General features: G+C 44.6%; 2 protein-coding genes across 3 annotated transcripts in view; one reads left to right on the forward strand and one right to left on the reverse strand.

Annotated features, from left to right (window-relative positions):
* Lrrc41 (leucine rich repeat containing 41) overlaps positions 1–17,214 on the forward strand; it is a 26,003-nt gene extending 8,789 nt beyond the window's left edge. For both annotated transcript variants that reach the window (XM_005371489.3, XM_026778174.1), the window contains exons 4-10: positions 7,934–9,068; positions 12,918–13,178; positions 14,745–14,909; positions 15,000–15,098; positions 15,975–16,097; positions 16,315–16,390; positions 16,484–17,214. In XM_005371489.3, coding sequence (XP_005371546.1) covers positions 7,934–9,068; positions 12,918–13,178; positions 14,745–14,909; positions 15,000–15,098; positions 15,975–16,097; positions 16,315–16,390; positions 16,484–16,703 — 2,079 coding nt within the window. In that variant the 3' untranslated portion in view covers positions 16,704–17,214. The remainder of the gene's footprint in view (positions 1–7,933; positions 9,069–12,917; positions 13,179–14,744; positions 14,910–14,999; positions 15,099–15,974; positions 16,098–16,314; positions 16,391–16,483) is intronic.
* Positions 17,215–17,226: 12 nt separating this feature from the next.
* Positions 17,227–22,347, reverse strand: part of Rad54l (RAD54 like) — a 28,141-nt gene continuing 23,020 nt past the window's right edge. Inside the window, exons 12-19 of the mRNA XM_005371488.3 lie at positions 21,634–21,708; positions 21,362–21,492; positions 20,752–20,862; positions 20,463–20,586; positions 19,959–20,037; positions 19,538–19,717; positions 17,635–17,798; positions 17,227–17,541 (exon numbers count right to left, since the gene is read on the reverse strand). Coding sequence (XP_005371545.1) covers positions 17,331–17,541; positions 17,635–17,798; positions 19,538–19,717; positions 19,959–20,037; positions 20,463–20,586; positions 20,752–20,862; positions 21,362–21,492; positions 21,634–21,708 — 1,075 coding nt within the window. The 3' untranslated portion in view covers positions 17,227–17,330. The remainder of the gene's footprint in view (positions 17,542–17,634; positions 17,799–19,537; positions 19,718–19,958; positions 20,038–20,462; positions 20,587–20,751; positions 20,863–21,361; positions 21,493–21,633; positions 21,709–22,347) is intronic.

Raw genomic sequence — 22,347 nt, forward strand, 5'->3', positions numbered from 1 at the left:
CAGAGAGTCCGGTTTTATCCCATGCTTTTTAAGTCCAGCTGGCCTTGGTGAGCTCCCAATAGATCAGCTCCACTGTCTCAGTGGGTGGGTGCACCCCTTGTGGTCCCGACTTCTTTGCTCATGTTCTCCCTCCTTCTGCTCCTCATTGGGACCTTGGGAGCTCAGTGCACATAACTGTTATTCCAGCTCTGGGACTATGGAGGCAGGAAGAAGATCAGGAGTTCAAGGTTATCCTTAGCTACACGTCGTGTTTCAAGGCCAACCTTCACTACGTGAGACAGACCCTATTTTCAAAAAAACTTCGGTGAGCCAGGTAGTGGTGGTGTACACCTTTAACCTCAGCACTTGGGAAGCAGAGGAAGGTGGAGCTCTGTGAGTTTGAGGCCCAGCTGGTCTACAGAGTGAGTCCCAGGACAGCCAAGGATACACAAAGAAATCCTGTCTTTAAAAAGCAAAACAAACAAACAAACAAAAAAAAAAACCCCACCACTCTAGTGAAATAGAAAACATAAGTAGGAAAGTAAATTTTTCTCATGTTAATTTTTGTTACAAATATCATTCTTAGGATCAGCCAGAGATGCCTGCAACTTGTGCTTTAATGTTTTATTGGTTTTTTAAAAACTATCACATTTATTTATTCATTCAGCCATTTGTTTATTTTAAGACAGAGTTTCTCTGTGTAACATTCCTGGCTGTCAGGGAACTCACTTTGTGGACTAAGCTGACCATGAACTCAAAGATCTACCTGCTTCTGCTTCCTGAGTGCTGGGATTTTTTTTTTTTCTTTTTCTGGACAGGGTATCTCTGTAGCTTTGGAGACTGTCCTGGAACACACTCTGTAGACCAGGCTAACCTCAAACTCAGAGATCCACCAGTCTCTGCCTCCCAAATGCTGGGATTAAATGTGTGTGCCACCACTGCCCAGCCTGAGTGCTGGAATTAAAGGCATGTGCCACTGCCACCTGGCCATTTATTTACTGAGGCAGAGTCTTCTGTCCCTGGATGGCAAGGAACTTGCTATGTAGATCAGGCTGGCTCTACCAAGCTCATAGAGATCATCCTGTTTCCACCTACTAAGTGCTGGGATTAAAGGCTTGTACCAACATACCTGGCCCTGTTATAACTCTTTAGTGAACAATCTAGTTTAAGTCAAGAGCCTTTGAAATATTCAAGTTCTTTGACTAGAAATTTTACTTTTTGTGCTTATTTCAGCAACAAGTATACCAAAATCAGAGTAGTACAGATTAGTATGGATCCTTCATAGACATAAAGTCATGAAGCACTGTGAGACAAGATCTCACTGTGTAGACCAGACTGGCCTCAAACTCACAGAGCTCCACAGGCCTTCGTCCCCTAAGTGCTAGTATTAAAGAGCTACTAGGTCTAGCCTCTGGTGTTTTGTTTGTAATTTTGCCTCTTAGAATTCATAGCATGTAAAAGTTGACATAATCATGAAGATTTATTCCAAGATTTTCAGTTTAATATCAAAAACACTAGAAACAATTTAAAAGTAAGACTAAAGGTTTGACTTAGTAGAGCCCTTTCCTAGCATATGTACGGTCCAGGGTTCCATCTCTAGAACAAGAAAATAGTCAATTATGGAGGAATTGTCACATCTCTATCTTCAAACAATAAAATCATTCTAAAACTTATTGTTGGGTATGGTGGTGCAAGGCTGCATATGAAAGAATAAAAACATTTAAATGTATAATTGTCTCAATGTCATAAAAGCAAATATAAAACATTATACATGTACTCCAGAGTTTGCCTACACCTGATTTTTGGTTTCAAATCAGTTTTTTGCCATCAGAAAAACTGCCTTTTTTTCTCTTCCAAGGATATAGAATAGTCTAGCATTTAACATATTGTACAACTTCTAACAAAATTAGGTCATCCTGAATGCCTAAAGATTGTTTACCTTTATACAAAGTAAGGGGGGAGCATGGTATGTGCTCAGGCTGACTGCATGGGATTCATGCCGTGAATGAATAAAGCCCTTATGAGGTTGTTCAAAATAAAAATATACCAACAGGACCAGCCGATGGTAGTTCCAGGTGTGCTAAATGTGTTCATGACAGGATCGGGTGTGCTTTGCTTATTGAGCAAAACATTGTGAGAGTAATAGGGCTTTTTGAGGGGTGGAGAGATGCTCCAGTGGTTGAGAGTACTGGCCTTTCTTCCAGAAGACCCAGGTTCAGTTCCCAGCATGCACATCTTAAAACTGTAACTCTAGTCCCAGGGATCCGATACCCTCTTTGTACTTTCTCAGGCACAGTGCAAAGAAACATAAATGTAAGCAAAGCACAGTGGAGAGAAAATGAGGGTGGAGATGAAAGCATGCCTGTAATACCTACATTTAAAGAGGTGGAGGTAGGAAGATAAGGAATTCAAAGTCAGTTCACATCTGGTGATCTTGAGGCCAGTCTTGGTAACAAAACTATAAACCCTTTCTCTTTTTTTGAAGACAAGCTTGCTTTCTCTGTGTAGCCCTAGCTGTCCTAGAATTCAATTTATAGACCAGGCTGGCCTCGAATTCAGAGATCCACCTGCCTCTGCCTTGAGTGTTGGAATTAAAGGTGTGTGCTACACCTGGCTACAAACCCTTTCTCAATGGCAGCAGAACAAAAATAAAAATGCATGCAGAAGTAAGATGGGCAATATCTTTGAATATCTATTGATGATAACAAGGACATATTTAGCCCTCCGTTTTTTGTACACCATTTCCATCTGTATTGGTGCCTAGCTGTCAGGTCGTGGAAGACAGGCCAGGGTGGGAAAATGTCATCTTATTTGCATTAAGTCATTTCCACTACCCCCATGCAAGATGTTTAATTCGGTTTGTAGTGTTGTGCTATAGCCTACATAAGGAGTTATCAGATATTTTTCAGCATTGATTTTTCTTGTCCATATTCTAAAAGGTAGCAGTAGAATTAGAATAACTTCTACTTGTGTAAGAATTCATGAGAAGTTGTTGAGATAATCATTATAATTTTATATATTTAACCTTTACAGTGACTCCTGGTATAGTTGTTATGATGATTGAATAGGTACATTGAGGACCTCCCAAAGGTAGTAACTATAGTTAGTAACATACCTAGCTTGAAGCAGTGTGGCTCTGGAGTACTTGTTTCTCTTAGTTGTCTCATGCTGTACATGCAGGTATCACATTTGAGGTGTTACACTTTCCTCAACAGGTCTGAAAAAGTCCAGCCTTTAATTATCTCACCTATATGTTCCTCATCAGAAACAACCACAGTAGCTTAGATCACAATCCTGTACAGATTTCTCATAGCCTTATAATTTACCTGTAAAGTTGTAAACTTCTTGAAGTTTCTTCTTTTGAGACAAGGTCTTATATAGCTCTGGCTAGCTGGAAACCTCGAGATTTGCCTGTCTCTGCCTCCGTAGTGCTGGGGTTAAAGCCATATATGCCTCCATACCCAGCTTTGCAAATAATTTCCATGACTGTGCACAGTAAACTATCTTATCTTAGTACATGCCTATAATCCCAGGATTCTGAGGCAGAATTGAGGTAAGCTTGAGCTACATAGCAAGATCTTGTCATGTGGACCAGCAAATATATAAAGTGCCAGTGAGACCCTGAAGGACTCAAGAACATCCTCTGCTACTACTCAAAACTAAGTAGAGGGTGGAGAAATGGTCAATGTTAAAGTGTTGTCCAAGAACACGTGTTGATTTCTCAGGACACAAGTTCAGCACCTAGCAGCCATATGATGGCTCTTCTTCACTCTTCACACTAGGCAAGTGTGTGGTGTACTGATAGACATACAAGCAAAATAGTCAAACACAAGGCCTTAGGTCCAATGCTTAGCATTCCAAAGTAGGAGAAGGTTTGGTTACCAGATACATTTTCCTGCTTCCCAAATGTCCTTCAGAAGGTGAGTAAGACGTGTAGGTTGGACTCAAGCATGAAATCACTACTAAATAGTACCACTGCAGGCAGAAACCAAGACAAAAGGGCCAGACTTTGGCCTAAGGATACTAGGGGCCTATGTCTTGATTTGAAGTGAGTGTTGCTCTGGTAGGGAAGATTTGAGGTGGGAAGAAGGTTAAGGATCAAAGAGAAGCGTTTGGTTGTAGTGTTCATCCTGTGGCAGGAACACTGTCTTTAAAAGTATCTTTATCTGACTTGATTAATCTAACAGTCTTCACCATAAAGCAGGTGATATATTCTCTACACCTTAGGAATAGCTCAGATATGCAAATGAGAGCTGGGGCCTGCACTGAAGCCAATAGATTAATTAATACACTTTAGGGCAGGATTGTAGGGCCTTGAGCTGGGTGTGACAGCACATACCTGTAGTTCAGCACTGAGAAGACAGGCAGTAGGGTCATACAAGATCATGAGACCGTGGCTGGAGAGGTGGCTCAGAGGTTAAGAGCATTTCCTGCTCTACCAAAGGTCCTGAGTTCAATTCCCAGCAACCACATGGTGGCTCACAACCATCTATAATGGGGTCTGGTGCCCTCTTCTGGCCTGCAGGCATACACACAGAAAGAATATTGTATACATAATAAATAAATAAATAAATAAATAAATAAATAAATAAATAAATCAATCAATCAATCAATCATGAGGCCCTGTCTACAAAAAGAAACTTTCCAGGGCTTGCAAGATTCTTCAGAATAAAGTTACTTGACCCTGGCAACCTGACTGACCACTCTACTAAGGTTGTCCGCCACTGACCTCCACACACACCCAGAGCACATGAACCTTCCCTCCCCACAACAAAAGAAATTGCTTGGTGTCTTTCTGAGTGAGGTATCCTTTCCTAATTGCTGGTGAACATTAGAATCATTTGGTGGAACAGTTTTAAAAATAAAGATGTTTGGACCTTATTTCAGATGTCACATGTACAATCACCAAGCCTGAGATGCTGACATGCATTCTGAATTGGTGGTGGAAGAAAACTATAGGGAATTCTAACATGCACCAAATATTAAAGTCTGTTCCCTTCCATTTTTTTATATACCAGAAAGTCCCACTTGGTTAATCAAATAATCAGCCTTAGAGAAAACCTGAGGATTCCTATACCCAGGAAATTTCTGATCTTATTGACAAATGCACAAGCAGAAAGTAAACAACATTGGGTATGCCAGCATCTTAAGGCTTGACAGTAGGTGCATCCCGAACATGCAGCAGCCTCGGGGGATATTCGTAGATACTTTAGGAGATTGAGATACCAGTGATGAACATTCTAGACAGATGTTTCAAAGGACATGTATAAGAAAGGCTTGGGTGAGGAAGATGGATTTAGCTAGAGTAAAATAATTCATGTTAAGAAAGCTTCATGTGGGCTGGAGAGATGGCTCAGTGGTTAAGAGCATTGCCTGCTCTTCCAAAGGTCCTGAATTCAATTCCCAGCAACCACATGGTGGCTCACAACCATCTGTAAAGAGGTCTGGCGCCCTCTTCTGGCCTTCAGGCATACAGACAGAATATTGTATACATAATAAATAAATATTTTTTTTAAAAAAAAAAAGAAAGCTTCATGTTAGCCAGGTGGTGGTGGCACATGCCTTTAATCCCAGCACTCGGGAGGCAGAGGCAGGCTGATCTCCATGAGTTCGAGGCCAGCCTGGTCTACAAGAGCTAGTTCCAGGACAGGCTCCAAAGCTACAGAGAAACCCTGTCTCGAAAATCCCCCCCCCACATACACACACAAAAAGAAAGCTTCAGGTAAGCAGAGCTCTTGTAGAATAGCTTTGCTTGCTGGGCGGTGGTGGCACATGTCTTTAATCCCAGCACTTGTGAGGTGGATGCAGGTGGATCTCTGAGATCAAGGCCAGCCTGGTCTACAGAGCAAATTCACAGAGAAACTCTGTCCTGAAACACTGCTCCCCCCCCCCAAAAAAAAGAGGTTTGCTGTCAGCTTGGAGAACTTAAAATTCTATGTAATAGGAAAACATTAATTAATCACCCTGCATAGTAATTTGGAAAAGGAACCATCAAAAAGTTAAGTAAGTGGTTAGGCATGTGATGGTACGTGGCTGAACAAAGTGGGTGTACTACGGAATAAATTGAGGTGAAACTCTAGAATCAAATGTTTAAGAATTTAAGGGACTATGACTTAGTTGTGAGACAATGTCGAAAAAGGAGATAGCTTCGCAGGTACAAGTCTTTAATGCACAAGTGTTCAGGAATGGAGTTGGATTCCCCCATGCCTATGTAGATGCTGGATGGGCATGGCACCTGCCTATAATCCCAAACTAAGTTTGCTAGATTAGTCAAATCAGCTCTGGGTTCAAGGTGAAGGAAGACATCATAAATGTTCAATGTCAACCTTGACAGCCACAGGAACATACATATATACATGTGAACACACGCATACACAGATTGTTCCTTAGAACCAGATTTCTTGGGTCCAAGATTACCACTTACCTGCACAGTAACCAGTGACTTCTGTGCTTCTCTCTCCAGGTTTAGGTTATTTCACCTGGGGTCAGTAATACAATTGATTGCCATATGCAGGTCCCTAGGCTTGATTTCCAGCACTCACAGGATTGTGATTTCAGCTGGGTCCATTGGCCCAACATTACCTCCTAATAAAGGCTTAGAGCCACCTGCAGCTCCAACTCCAGGTGATCCAATACGCTCTTTGGGCCTCTCCACTCAAACCTACATGTGTATACACACTTAATAGAAATGTCCTAAAGCATGTTTCAGAAATCCTCACTTAATATGCACGCAACTTAAAAAAAAACAACCTGCTAGGCTTGAGGAATAGCTCAATCAGTAAAGTGCCTTGCAAGCACAAGTCTGATCCCCAGAAGCCCCGGGAGCTGGCTCAGTGAGTAATGTGCTCTCTAGGCAAGCCCAATGACCTCTTTGGATCCCCAGAACCCATGTAAAAGCCAGACAACATAGTTGTTTGTAATCCCAGTGCATCCCCCACCACCACTGGAAGATTATAGAGATTGCTAGTTCACAGGACTTGCACTTACCTCAAATATCAAATCATTTGGCCTCAATGTACTGGAACATACAAAAGCTAGGTATAGTGGTGCTCTTTAAAGTTAGTGAAAGGGGAGGGGAAGTGACTTACTTGCATATGACATGAGTCAGGGACATTAGATCCCCTGAAACAGAAGTTACAAATGGTTGTAAGCCATCATGTGGATGCTGGCAACGGAAACTGGGTCCTCTGCCAAGAGCAGCTAAGTGCTCCCAACCACTAAGCCATCCCTACAACCCCCCACAACTTTTTTTTCTTGTTGGCTATCCTGTAGTCATGTAGACCACCTGGTACTGCCTCACAAGTGCTGGGATTAAAGGCATTCGCTACCACACCAGCTCCATCAGTGCATACTTTTAATCCCAGTGCCGGGGAGGAAACAGATCCCTTGAGCTTGATGGCTGAGCAGCCTAACCCAAAGCCTCAAGCCAGTAAGAGCGTCTTACCAGAAAAGGTGGACAGCACCTGAGGAGCAATGCTGAAGTACAATTTCTGCCCTCTCTAAACCTGTACATACAGGCTTACACAAAAATCACCATTTTCAGACAAGGAATACTATACATTTATGTACAGAAAGAAATAAAATACATTCCTTCGTCTGTGACCCTTGCTTATTTGTAAAAAGACCCAACCAGGGGGGGCTGGAGAGATGGCTCAGTGGTTAAGAGCACTGACTGCTCTTCCAGAGGACCCGGGTTCAATTCCCAGCACCCACATGGCAGCTCACAACTGTCTGAAGATCTAGTTCCAGGGGATCTGACACCATCACACCAGTGCACATAAAATAAAGTTAAATAAACCATAAAAAATATATTTAAAAAAAGAGGCAACCAGTATGAATGTGTAATTTACTTAGACTGATGCCTAACTCAGTGAGTGCTCAGAAATGTTTGTTTGCCACTAGAAGGAAACCAAGAGGGCACCTGACAAATGCCTGCTGTTTTCTTTGCTTTCAGAGTGTGACTTGTTGGCGAGCTAAGTTTATGGAAGCTTTTTTTTCCCATGTTCTGCGTGGAACCATTGATGTGTCTTCTGATAAGCGCCTCTGTGACCAGCGCTTCTCACCTCTCCTGCACAGCTCCCGCCATGTTCGACAGCTCACCATCTGTAATATGCTGCAGGGAGCAACTGAGCTAGTGGCTGAGCCAAACCGCAGGGTTCTAGAGACCCTAGCGAGTTCCCTGCATACCCTCAAGTTCCGCCACCTGCTGTTCTCTGATGTGGCTGCTCAGCAGTCACTGCGACAGCTGTTGCATCAGCTCATTCACCATGGAGCTGTTAGCCAAGTGTCGCTGTACTCATGGCCTGTGCCTGAGTCAGCCCTTTTCATCCTTATCCTCACCATGAGTGCTGGCTTTTGGCAGCCAGGCCCTGGCAGCTTGCCTTGCCGCCTCTGTGGTGAAGCCTCCCGAGGCCGGGCCCCATCCCGAGATGAAGGGTCCTTATTGCTAGGCTCACGCCGGCCTCGGCGGGATGCAGCAGAGCGATGTGCTGCAGCACTGATGGCCACTCGGCGGAAGAGTGAAGTCAAGCAGGTGCCCAGGGCTGTACCTACCACTCGTGTCACACGCCGCAGCACACAAGAAAGCCTGGCAGTAGGCGGGACAGACTCTAAGAGGGAGTTGAACCCTCCAGCCACCTCTTATGAGGCTTCTAGCACCAAGCAGCCATCCTCTGGTCCAGCTGCCACCTCCTCTGCCTCCTCTTCTACATCATCCAAACGGGCTCCAGCCAGCTCAGCCTCTCAGCCTAAGCCCTTAAAGCGTTTCAAACGAGCTGCAGGGAAGAAGGGTGGCCGCACTCGTCAGGGGTCTGGTGCAGAGTCTGAAGACCTATATGACTTTGTTTTTATTGTGGCTGGTGAGAAGGAAGATGGTGAAGAGATGGAGATTGGGGAAGTAGCCTGTGGAGCTCTGGATGGATCAGATCCCAGCTGTTTGGGGCTCCCAGCACTGGAGACATCCCAGCGATTCCGCAGCATTTCCACCTTGGAGCTGTTCACAGTTCCTCTCTCCACAGAGGCAGCTCTGACACTGTGCCACCTGCTGAGCTCCTGGGTATCACTGGAGAGCCTTACACTTTCCTACAATGGTGAGCACCTGAAGGAACGGATATGGGCTTGGATCTCTCAGCAGCAATGTGCTTAACCCAGGGTGGGGAGTATGATCAGGGAAGTAGAGATGTGTTCCTTTGTGTCTCACAGAGGCAAGAGGTAAACACACCCAAAAAAAAATATTGGCATACTGTTAATGTTAGAAGAGAAAAATGAGGTCTCATAATATGGTTTTACAATTGGAAGAAAGGCTTCTTAAGAGGCTAAGACAGCCGCTAGATACAGGAGGCAGTGTAGACCCTGTTTATATCATACTAGTCATATCAGAGCAACTACCCAGGTTTTAAAAGGGGGAAAAAACAATAGCAACCTACAAGACAGTCTTCTGCCCTTACCCACTTGATCATACACTGTCAGCAAAATGTACAATCTGGCTGAAACTACCTGTATTGCTAAGCACTACTTCAGAAACCATAGAAACCATTCACGGCCATCAGCCTCCTTATACCTTTCATTATCTGCAACTAATCTGCCAGTTCCAAACTCTCCTTTACTAAACAACCTCACAAAGAAAGGTCATGCATGAACTCCCTCAGCTAGCCTAATTCTGAGTTCAACCTTTTCTTCTTCACCTCAGAATACACAGCCTTATCTGAAGCTAACTCCCCATACTCTAAATCTAAATTTCTTCCTTTTCTAGAGAGGCTTTTTTCTCAGATGCTCTAGTTTTCATATACTTAGTCTATATCTGACTTTTAATATTCTCAAAATACTGTTTTTTTAAGATTTATTTTATTATGTATACAATGTTCCTCCGCATGTACACCTCTATGCCAGAAAAGGGCACCAGACCTCATTACAGATGGTTATGAGCCATCATGTGCTTCCTGGGAAATGAACTCAGGACCTCAGGAAGAACAGCCAGTGTTCTTAACCTCTGAGCCATCTCTCCAGCCCTTGTTTTGTTTTTCTGGACAGGGTTTCTCTAGCAGCCCTGGCTGTCCTGGAACTAGCTTCTTGTAGACTAGTCTGGCCTCAAGCTCATAGAAATTCTCCTGACTCTGTCTCCTGAGTGCTGGGATTAAAGGCGTGCACCACCACTGCCCGACTCAAAATACTGATTTTTAGTCTCAACCTATAACAATTGACTTGCCTAGGATAACCCTGCTTAGGAAACTGTAGAGCCAGTATTCAAGCCCAGATGACTTCAAAATTCCAATCTTCTAAATCACTGTACTGCTTCTTTCTACTGCCTCTCCCACCACCTAAACATTAAATCAGGTCTCCAACATTCCATTTCTCTTCCAAGAGAGGTCACCTCTACTATCACTACTTACACCTCCAGCGGTGCAGAGGAGAGTGTAGGCCATCCAAGTCCTCCTTGCTACATTTCACATGCACTTTTCCAGTGCTCATTTACATTTATTCCTTCCTAAGCCAAGTGTGGTGCACACATTTAACCCCAACACATGGGAGATTGAGCTGGAGGTGGATCTCTGAATTTGAGGCCAGTTTATGTAGTGAATTCCATGATAATCCTGTTTTTAAAAAGAAAAGAAAAAAAAAACCAAAACACTTTTTTTCTGAAATACTCCCAATATCTCAATCAGTTTCTCAGAACTCCCACTTGACCACCTTTCCTGGACAATTCCATCTACTCCTGTAGCTTCAATGGCTATTGGTGCTAATACCACCCCCCTTGGCTTGAGACATTAGCTCTATCTTTTACTTGAACATACAGATCCACTTATTTGGTTTACTTCTAGGTGTCACCCTTCAAACTCATTTCCAGCCTGGTTACACTACCACTGTACCACAGATCCTCCCCCTCTCAAAGGCATTACAACTGGCTCAGTTGTGTAAAGAAACCAAAATTCTTTCCATATATTTAGCCACTAGGCCCTACTTTCACATATTCCAAATTCATTTATTTATATCCGTATCCTTAATTCAGGTTATTACTCAATCCTCGCTTGACTTAATTTCAGCAGTCCTTCCTTCATAGAATCCATTGTTTGCACTACACAAGTATTCTTTTAAAACATGTAGTTTGACCCTTTTGTTCAAAGACAGGCTAAGCACAGTGGTACTCAGAAAGTGGAGGCAGGAAGATCTGGAGTTTAAGGCCAGCATTGTCAAAATATTTAGTTTGGGAAAATGTGACACTGACACACACACACACACAGCCTTCTTGTATAACCTAAGTTGCCCTCAAAATCACAACCCTCCTGCCTCAGTCTCCCACATGGAATTACTGGCATACACCACCATACCTCCTAATTTTATAGAACTATTCAGTCCATGTTCACTCCTCCTTGCCCTTCATGCTTTACACACCTTGTCTTCCAGGTTAGAACCTGAGCGCAGTCTTCAAGCCTCTGAATGGTTTTTTGTTTTGTTTTGTTTTTTTGTCACAATTTCTTCCCCGTTTCCTTTATATTTCTTTAAAACTGAATCAGGAGGCAGAGACAGGCAGATCTCCAAGTTCAAGGACAGCCAGGGCTACACAGAGAAACGCTGTCTTGAAAAACAAAAGTCTGAATTTGGGAAGCCAGATTGTTCAGTATGCATCCATTTACATATCCATTGTAGTCTTGATTCCTGTTATATTTTTTCAGCTTTATGGACAAGAATACTATGTGCTCCTTGTATCTGAGGGAGGGGAAAATGCTAGTTAAAATTTAATTGTATGAGCCGGGCGATGGTGGCGCACGCCTTTAATCCCAGCACTCGAGAGGCAGAGGCAGGCGGATCTCTGTGAGTTCGAGACCAGCCTGGTCTACAGAGCTAGTTCCAGGACAGGCTCCAAAGCCACAGAGAAACCCTGTCTCGAAAAACCAAAAAAAAAAAAAAAAAAAAATTTAGTTGTATGAGCTGGGCAGCAGTGGTGCATGACTTTAATTCTGGCACTTAGGGGGTAAAGGCAGGTGTATCTCAGTGAGTTTGAGGCCAGCCCAGTCTACAGAGCTAGTTCCAGGACAGCCAGGACAACACAGAGAAACCCTGTGTCAGGGAAAAAAAATTTAGTTGGATGAATAAATCAATAGCAGCTTACACAATCCAATAAGAACTTGGTTCCTAGGAGTTATTTAAGATTCCTAAGTAAGATACCATACCTTTTTAGATTCTTTGTATTAGTTTTGTGGGAAATGATTTATTTGTTGTCTAGTGTACCAAACCCAAGGACTCAGGCACATTAGGCACATGCTCTACCACTGACCTAATATGCATCCAGTCTACATTTTTCCCCTGCCGTTCCCACCTACAATATACTGGGTTGGGCCATCATTACTTCTCAGTGCACTTCATGACCTGTGAGATCAAGATCTCTACAGCTTAGCTTTCAAGACTTCACAATGCTGGCCCCAGTACATGACGCTGGAGCTGAGTCCTGAGACCCTTTCCACTCAGGAGTTGACATCTCCTAGATAAGACCCAATTATCCAAAATTCCCTCCCTTCAAGGCCATGCAGCTTTAGGAAACTACTTAGAACCTATATCTGGATACCTGTGCAGCTCTGAGTCTACAGTATAACTACTAGCACAACCACATCCTATCCTGAGATTCCCCTGATGACTCTAGAGTACAAAGCCCCTACAGCAGATAGCAACCTGCTAGTTACCTGAGGAAAAGGAGAAAATAGATGAGTAATTGATACAAATTTCAAAAATATATGATCCACAGTCAGGGATGGTGGTACACATCCAGGACCCCAACCCTGGAGAAACAGTGGAAATCTAAGGTCTGAAGCCTTACCTCAAAACTAAAAATCTGATAATTCGATCCAAAACTCAATACTTGGTAGTAATCAATAGAAAACACAAAGCTTTCACTGAATATTCTGCATAAATTTCCCACATCTGTAACTTAATCTCTTTTGCCATAGGCCTGGGCTCTAATATCTTCCGCCTGCTAGACAGCCTGCGGGCTCTGTCAGGCCAGGCTGGATGCCGCCTCCGTGCCCTGCATCTCAGTGACCTGTTCTCACCACTGCCCATCCTGGAGTTGACGCGTGCCATTGTGCGAGCTCTTCCCCTGCTGCGGGTCCTATCTATTCGTGTTGACCACCCAAGCCAAAGGGACAACCCTGCTGTACCAGAGAATGCTGGGCCCCCTGGCCACATAATTGGGGATGAGGAAATACCAGGTAAAGCAGTGTGTACACACTTATACATATCTCCAGGGATATGTACAGTTGTGTTTGGTTGGGTAGAGGGAGGGAACTTTGTCATGTTCGTCCTTTATAAGCTGCCGTTCTTTAAAATAACCTCAGGTAGACAGATCTGGGGACTGCTGTGAGCATGGCCAGGAAAGCTATCTTCAGAAAGGGAATCTAACTAGATCCAGTGGCCCTGCTTTACATTACTATCTCCCGTTATGTCCCTTCTGGCAGCACTATGCATTTGCTCTGTATGTGTGTGTTTGTGTGCACGTGTACATATGTATGTAGAGGCCACAGGTTGACAGTGGGTATCTTCCTCTATCCCTCCTCAACCCCTTAAGAATGTTGTTGTTGCCGGGCGATGGTGGCGCACGCCTTTAATCCCAGCACTCGGGAGGCAGAGGCAGGCGGATCTCTGTGAGTTCGAGACCAACCTGGTCTACAGAGCTAGTTCCAGGAGAGGCTCCAAAGCTACAGAGAAACCCTGTCTCGAAAAAGCAAAAAAAAAAAAAAAAAAAGAATTTTGTTGTTAACTTTGTGTATGCATGCATGCATGTATCATTGTGGAAATCGGGACAGCTTGTGTGTGTGTGTGTTTGTGTATATCACTGTAGAAATCACAGGACAACCAAAAAAATAAATAAAAATTTAAGGGCTGGAGAGATGGCTCAGAGGTTAAGAGCATTGCCTGTTCTTCCAAAGGTCCTGAGTTCAATTCCCAGCAACTACATGGTGGCTCACAGCCATCTGTAATGGGGTCTGGTGCCCTCTTTTGGCCTTCAGGCATACACACAAGACAGAATATTATATACATAATAAATAAATATTTTAAAAAAATTTAAAAAGCCAGATGGTGCTGGCACATGCCTTTAATCCTAACACTGGAGAGGCACAGGCAGGTGGATCTCTGTGAGTTCTAGAACAGCTAGTCTTCACCTCCAGTGCTGGAATTTGGGGTGTGGCCACCACAGACCTATCATTTATATAGTTTCTGGTGATCCAAACCCAGGTTTTCACACACAGCCAATACTTAACCCCTGAGCCATCTACCCTGTATACTTTTATTTGCTCAGGTACAAAGATAAGATTTCATATTTAATGGTCCACTTCTAGAAATTAGCATAAAGTCTGACACATAGTAGGTGGGTAAGTAGATAAACAAACCATTTCCTAATGAGTCTACTGTATGTAGAGGAAGAGGGCCAGTGAGATGACTCAGCATGGAAAATCACTTGCTTTCAGACTTGAAACTCCAGTGTGATCCCTGGAACCCACATGGTAGAATTAACTACTGTAAGTCTTTTCCTGATCCCCAAGTAGTGGTACACATATAAAATACATATTTTTGTTTATTTTGAGACAGAGTTTCTCTGGGTAGCCCTGGGTGTCCTGAAACTTGCTCTGTAGACCAGGCCTTGGACCCAGAGACCCACCTGCTTCTGCCTCCCAAGTACTGAATTAAAGGCACGCACCACCACCACTACCAGTCTACATAGTATTTTTAAGTGAAGTCCAGATGGCTAATTGGAATTTCCTCTTCCTATCATACAGAAAACTGCCTAGAGCAATTGGAGATGGGATTTCCAAGAGGGGCTCAGCCAGCCCCACTGCTCTGCTCTGTTCTCAAGGCCTCAGGTTCTCTACAGCAGCTGTCACTGGACAGTGCCACCTTTGCCTCTCCCCAGGATTTTGGGCTCGTGTTGCAAACACTCAAAGGTAGGAATGGTAAAGGAGGGTAGGTAGGGACCTACCATTGTCCCCTAGAAAACTAAGCCCCACTGCCTATGGCTTTTGCCTCCTATCCAGAATACAACCTGTCTCTGAAGAGGCTGAGCTTCCATGATATGAATCTTGCAGACTGTCAGAGTGAGGTGCTCTTTTTGCTACAGAATCTGACCCTTCAAGGTAAGATGCTAATCTAGGACCTGGCATTCCTGTGACCTCACTATAGCTCTGTCACTTTCTCTGTGTGCAAAGCACTGTTCTTCCCTAGTAGTTATTTCTTTTTTTTTTTTTTTTTTTTTTTTTTTTTTTTTGCTTTTTCGAGACAGGGTTTCTCTGTGGCTTTGGAGCCTGTCCTGGAACTAGCTCTGTAGACCAGGTTGGTCTCGAACTCATAGAGATCCGCCTGCCTCTGCCTCCCGAGTGCTGGGATTAAAGGCGTGCGCCACCATCGCCCGGCTAGTAGTTATTTCTTGACGATAAGGATGTAGAGCCTGTATGACCTTCCTTTTTGTTTGTTTTGTTTTGTAAGGGGCTGTCAGAAATGGTGGTAGCACCCTGGGTGCGTTCAATTTTAAGAAATTGAGATAGTGGGATGGTGGTGGTGCACACCTTTAATCCCAGCACTTGAGAAGCAGAGGCAGGATCTCTGTGGGTTTGAGGCCAGAATGGCCTAAAGAGTGAGTTCCAGGACAGCCAAAGCTACACAGAGAAACCCTGTCTCAAAAACGAAAACAACAAAGAATTGGTGGGGAGAAATGTGCTACTGGGGCACCTTCCCTTCAGGTACTCACCTCTGACTGATCTCCATCCCTGCAAAGGGATCAGTGGCTACAGAGGGAGGAAGTAGATTGAAAAATTGCCCATGCAGAGATGTTCCTCCCAGCAGATAGTCTCAGTATCTTATTTGATTGAGTTCCAACATTGTGTGGGACTTCACAGATTAGTCTTCTTTTCAGGTAGGTATAAAAATGTTCACACACCTTGCTAGAACCACGTGGGGCAGGAGGGTCACCCCAGCCCTACTTCTCATCCAAATACTGTACTTTCTCTTGACAGAGATTACCTTCTCCTTCTGCCGTCTGTTTGAGAAGCGCCCAGCCCAATTTCTTCCTGAGATGGTTGCTGCTATGAAGGGCAACTCTACACTGAAGGGCCTTCGACTCCCAGGGAACCGCTTGGGTGGGAACCAGACCCTGGAGAGGGAGGGAGGGAGGAACCAGCCTTTGACCATAGACTTTTAGGGTAAAGGTATTGACTACTTCACTAAGAAGGATGTAATTGCAATGTAGATATTTGAGTACTAGGACTAGGGTTTTCTCAAGATGGAGCTGGGATAGGATACCCTTGTTTCCCTCCTCTGGGTGGAGGTAATAAGTATACCCTTCCCTCTCTCCAGGGAATGCTGGCTTGTTGGCCCTAGCAGATGTTTTCTCAGAGGATTCTTCCTCTTCTCTCTGTCAGCTGGATATCAGGTATGCTAGGGATTGGGGAGAAAGGATGAGAGGAAGGGATATAGACAAAAGCTTAATTGCTTCCTGGTATCTAATCCTTCTCACACCTACCAGCTCCAACTGCATCAAGCCAGATGGGCTTCTGGAGTTTGCCAAGCGACTGGAGCGCTGGGGCCGTGGGGCATTTGGTCACCTACGCCTCTTCCAGAACTGGCTGGACCAGGATGCAGTCACAGCAAGGGAAGCAATCCGGCGGCTCCGAGCTACCTGCCATGTGGTTAGCGACTCGTGGGACTCATCCCAGGCCTTTGCAGATTATGTCAGCACCATGTGATGGGGCCCATACCTCACAGTCCCATCCTCAGTACCATCAGCTTGCAGGAGCTGAGGCATGGGCTGCCCAGAATCCCCAACCACTGATTCTGTCATTCTCCTTCTGCCACTTTGTCTAGTTTTTTGTTCCTTTGTTTGATTTTGTTTTTCCCCATCTTCCCTTGCACTGAGGTCCTGGAGGCCCTGATGAGGTCCAGCAAAGGCATTCCCACAGCTGAGTTCAGAGGCTTTGGGCCACTTACTCAGTACCTGGGAACCGCAGGCCAGGAGGTTATAGGTCATTATCTTCACTGAGGAAAGCCTCTTACCCCTGCCCTGGGGCTACCTGCCTCCTTCCTCAAGCAGGCACCCAGGCTTTAGAGAAGCATAGAAATGCCCACCACCAGGTCTCTTCCCTTCTGGGCTTACCAGTCTGTTCCCAGGCCTCAGTCCCTTTCATGCCTTTATTCCTTTCTTTTTTTTTTTTTTAAACCAAAAAAGTTTTTCTTATAAAATAAATTTTGGGCAAACATCATGCAGCCCTTCTTGATTATTTTCTCCCAGAGAACAAAACTGAACAGCCTCATGAGACAGAGAACCCCCTTTCCCAGTATCCTTCCTCTAGCCACTACTCCAGACCAGCTGATTATCAGTGGAGACCTCGCTGCTCCTCATGAGAACGCTGGTGGAAGACGAAGGTGATGGCTGTAGATGAAGCATCCCAGGCAGCCTGGAGTACCTCATCCTGGAGCCCCCGTTTATCTGTGCTATGGTTCCACTGAGCCAGATCTGAAGTGCAGTCAGAACCATCAGGGGGTGGCCAGACCTGGCGGCTGTTTACACAGCGGCGGCAATGCAGCCTGGGGTCAGAGGACAGAGTTGTGATCACTACAGATCTTATTTCTGTGCTGCTCAGGTAGCTCAAGAGATAATGACAAGGGCACTCCGCCTACCTGTCATGTGTGTCACTGAGGCTGGCTTCATCCAGGGTAAACAGCTCTTTCAGCTCACCAAGCGAGAAATGTCTCTCCACATCCTGCTCCTCATCAACCACACAGCTGCTCAGTGCCTTCTTGTGGCTCTGCCGCTGAAAGATCTTCTCCTCTATGGTTCCAGTCTAGAAGTAGGATGAAATACAGCTCAGTCATCCTGTAGATGCCCAGGGAGCAGGAAAACCAGGGTGAAAGACATCTTGAAAAGGAGCAATGAACGCAAAGTACAAATCCTGGGCTAATATCTGACTCAGCTGAGATCCATTTCCCTAGTTTTTCTAGAGTCAAGAATTGTGCTGTTTCGCCCATTTTCTGAACCAGTGAAGGGGTGTCAGGGATGGGGCTAAATTCATTTAGGGTAGGGGCTGGAGAGATGGCTCAGTGGTTAAGAGCATTGCCTGCTCTTCCAAAGGTCCTGAGTTCAATTCCCAGCAACCACATGGTGGCTCACAACCATTTGTCATGGGGTCTGGTACCCTCTTCTGGCCTGCAAACATACACATAGACAGAATATTGTATACATAATAAATAAATATTTAAAAAAAAATTTCATTTAGGGCAAAAGCAGGTTAACTGTAGCAAAGCTCCCTCACACCAGGCCCAACTCTCTTTATTCAGTATCATGAGTATTTTTTCAGGTCATATACTAGTAATAGGATGCGGAGGAATGAAGTATGATCCATCCTTTAGGTCACTGACCACTTCGATAGACAGACTTACAAACAAATTTGTACAATGACAGAAGTCTGTACATGATACCCAGGGTCCTGTGGAAGGAATGGTAGAGGAGTTTAGAAAATATTAAAAGTAGATTATATTTGAGCTAACTCAATAAAAAAATTAAAAAAAAAAAAAGATTACAAGCCAAGAGAGAAAGCTGAGCGTAATGGAGTTTGAAAAACAAAGAGCTTCAATTAGTTGTTCAGGAAGCTGAGGCTGGAAGAGTTCTTAGAAACAGGGTAAAGAATGTGAGTATAAGAAAGTTAGAAAGCCAGGCAGTGGTGGTGCACGCCTTTAATGCCAACACTTGAGAGGCAGAGGAAGGTGGATCTCTTGAGTTTGAGGCCAACCTGATCTACAGAGCAAGTTCCAGGACAGTCAGGACTACACAGAGAAACTGTTTCAATACCCCAACCCACCCCAAAAAAAGCTAGAAAGAAAGGATGGAAAAGTAGTAAGATGATCTCTATTAAAGCTTTGAAAACAAATGGCTCACAACATACTAGAGCCTTGAGAATAATTAGATGAGCAACTAAGATCGCTAGAGATGAAGTCAAGCATGGTACTCACAAGATAGATACTAGGGGCTGGGCGGTGGTGGTGCACACCTTTAATCCCAGCACTCGGGAGGCAGAGGCAGGCAGATCTCTGGGAGTTCGAGGCCAGCCTGGTCTACAAGAGCTAGTTCCAGGACAGGCTCCAAAGCCACAGAGAAACCCTGTCTCGAAAAACCAAAAAAAAAAAAAAAAAAAGATAAATACGAGATTTGGGAAGGAAATGAAGACAGCTTGTATATGAAATCATCAGTAAGCTACAGGTACAGACAACGGTCTGCGTGATCTGTAGTGGATAAGTAATATTTACCACTTCTTAGCCCTTTGGTACATGGAGCATGAGACGATTTTAAAGTAAATGACAGTGCCCTATGAAAAGTATCTTGAGTAAGCATCTCAAGAGCACAGCAAGAAAAGCATCTGGAAGAGAGCAAAGAGGAGGGATGAGGGAGAACAGAACAAAGGACTCGGTTAAATATATAGTGAGGTCGGATAGAGGCAGAAGGGCTAAAAAGAGATACACTGAGAAATAGTTAAGAGGGTCTTGATTCGTGACCCATCCCCACTCTGATCAACATCACCATCCTTACAGATAGCAGTCGGTAAATATAGCAGGTCTTCTTTTGACCATCACGCCAGACTCGGGCCATAGCTTGTTCATCATTGGCTGGGTTCCAGTCAGGATCAAACATGACCAGACGGTTAGCACCAATGAGATTAAGACCACAGCCCCCAGCTTTGCTGCTCAGCATGAAGACAAAATCAGGACTCTGGGAAGAAAAGAAGGAGGGGATGGAGTGCACACACTTCTCAACTCAACTACATGTCTCCTGTCATTCTGTATACTCACAGAGGACAAGTCGGTGTGCCTACCATTCAGTTTCCCAACCCACAAAGTCAGAGTCTAAGTCAGTCAGCTTCATATTATCACACCCACCAGAACAGAAAAACAAAGAAATACAGCTACTCACAGCTTTTCAACACTTAATTCCTATGCATTGGTGTACTTACCGATGGATTATTGAAGCGCTCCACAACCTTGGCTCGCTTCTTAATGGACATTGTGCCATCCAGGCGAACATACAGGTACCTGGAGGGATATCCAAAGTTCAAGAACCAAGAAGGGGGCTGGAGAGATGGCTCAGAGGTTAAGAGCATTGCCTGCTCTTCCAAAGGTCCTGAGTTCAATTCCCAGCAACCACATGGTGGCTCACAAGAACCAAGAAGGATGAATTCCTTGAAGCTATGGCCACCAATAAGACTAGATTAACCATCTTGAGGCTGCCTGTGCATTGTCTAAGGTCTCCCAATGAGAAGGACAGAGATGTAAGGGCAGGAATTAAGATCTGTGAAGTACTCGAGGGACCAGGATATAAGCCTGTGCAGAGATGGAATTAGTGCCATCACAGCCATTAGGGAAGAGAACTCAGGAAAGTCATTCATATAGCCTAGTCCTCCTAGAGTACCAGTGAGGGAGATATATCCCTTTGCTAGCCTGGTTAGACTCTTCCCTACCTTCGAGCTCGGCACAGCTTTTCAAAGAGATCCAACGTCTGAGTATAATTAGACACCAGCACAACTTTGTCACTGCTGCGGCTTCGCGTCATGGCCAGAATGTAATCAAGGACCAGCATCTTACCTGGGAAGAGTGACTACTATTAGTCCTCACAGTTGGCCTTCCCAATGGCCCAGGATTGCTACACGTGATATCCTGCTTTCAGACAGGATAACTTCGGCAGAGAGACCACTTCCCACCCTTCTATTGTTCCTCCAAGGAGGCCATCTACTGATGAGTAGGGCTCACCTGACAGCTGTGGCTCCACAGCTTTAGAGGTATAACCAGGTGGGAAGATATCCAAAGCACCCTCAAAGCCATCCTCCTCTGTCACACACTTGTCATAGATTAAAGCTGGATCTGGGGAAAAAATGCTGGTGACTTTGCTTTTCTAAAGCTTCCACTTCAGTGCTCACCCTTTGGATGTCTGGCCCCTAAGGAAAGGCCTCACAACGAGACTGTCTTGGGGGTCCACCCTCCCACGTTCCCATAGGCTATAGCCAGTACCATCTGGAAGCCTAGATGGACAGTATCACACACTACTATGTTCTCCCAAAAGGAGAGACTCGACATGAGAGGCACTGTTTGTTATTTCTCCTCCTGCCTAATGTTGTACAAGAGGACGTGTACATGCAAGCATTCACATACACAGCACAGTACATCTCAAGCACCAAGATGTAGTTTCTAAAATAAAGGCATAGTTCACGGAGAGGAGTCCACAAGCAGGAGTCATGTCTTATGGAGAGTTAGACTACATTTGGCCTCCGTGAGGTCTCTAGTGAAGGTCACCAGCCTATCCACAGGAAATACCTCTCCCTTGCTCACCCACACAGAAGATACTGGGCTTGGGCACACTCACGGTTACAAAGCTTCTTTAGAGAGGTGATAGAAGACAGGGAAGACACACTCATCTTGCCTTCACGCAATTCTTCTTCGGGTTTAGCCTGTCTCAGAAATCTCTTATATAACTCAGTTTGAAGGGGTGTCAGCCTGAAAATAAAGAGGTGGGTGGTTAACCAGAAAAGGCTGGACCACACACACTGCTACCCTAAGAACATCTTGAGATTCAGCCACGCTTCAGAAGCTAAGCTTTTACCCACTCACTGCACGCCTTTGAGTTGGTTTCAGTACCTACAACAAACCACCTGCTCAATCTTCACTGGCAGATATTTAGAGAGGATGTCTGATGTTCTCCGTATCAGGCACCTAGGGGAAATGAGAAAAAGCAACAGGCTGGGGAAAGTGCTGTGCTGTATGTTAGAAGAAGAGCTCCTACCTAAAGGACCAAGACTCACTCTATTTTATGTCAGACCTATCATTTTTATGACATGTATCAAAGACTTATTATTCCATATATGAGATTTATTTGTTTGTTTGTTTCAGGGTTTTAATCATGGGAACAAAGGCCTTCAAAATTATATAGCTTAGACTGACAACATCTTTTCTTCCCTTCAGCTTCTTGGTTGGTCTTTAAAAGAAAGCTAAGGTCTTGCATTCAATCTGCAGCTCTGTCTGGAAAAGTGGGTCACAAACTAAGGGACTTTTTAAAAAAATTTTATGTGTATGAGTGTTTTCCTCCCATGTATGCCTATACGCCATGTTTATCACAGTGCCCTCAGAAGTCAAAAGAAGGCACCAGATCCCTGGAACTGGAATTAAGTACACTACCACGGAGGTGTCAGGAGTCCTCTGCAAGAATAAATAACATAAGCTGGGTGATGGTGGCGCACGCCTTTAATCCCAGTACTCGGGAGGCAGAGGCAGGCGGATCTCTGTGAGTTCGAGACCAGCCTGGTCTACAGAGCTAGTTCCAGGACAGGCTCCAAAGCCACAGAGAAACCCTGT

The sequence above is a fragment of the Microtus ochrogaster genome, unplaced genomic scaffold (genome assembly GCF_000317375.1).
Source record: "Microtus ochrogaster isolate Prairie Vole_2 unplaced genomic scaffold, MicOch1.0 UNK110, whole genome shotgun sequence".
NCBI lineage: Eukaryota > Metazoa > Chordata > Mammalia > Rodentia > Cricetidae > Microtus > Microtus ochrogaster.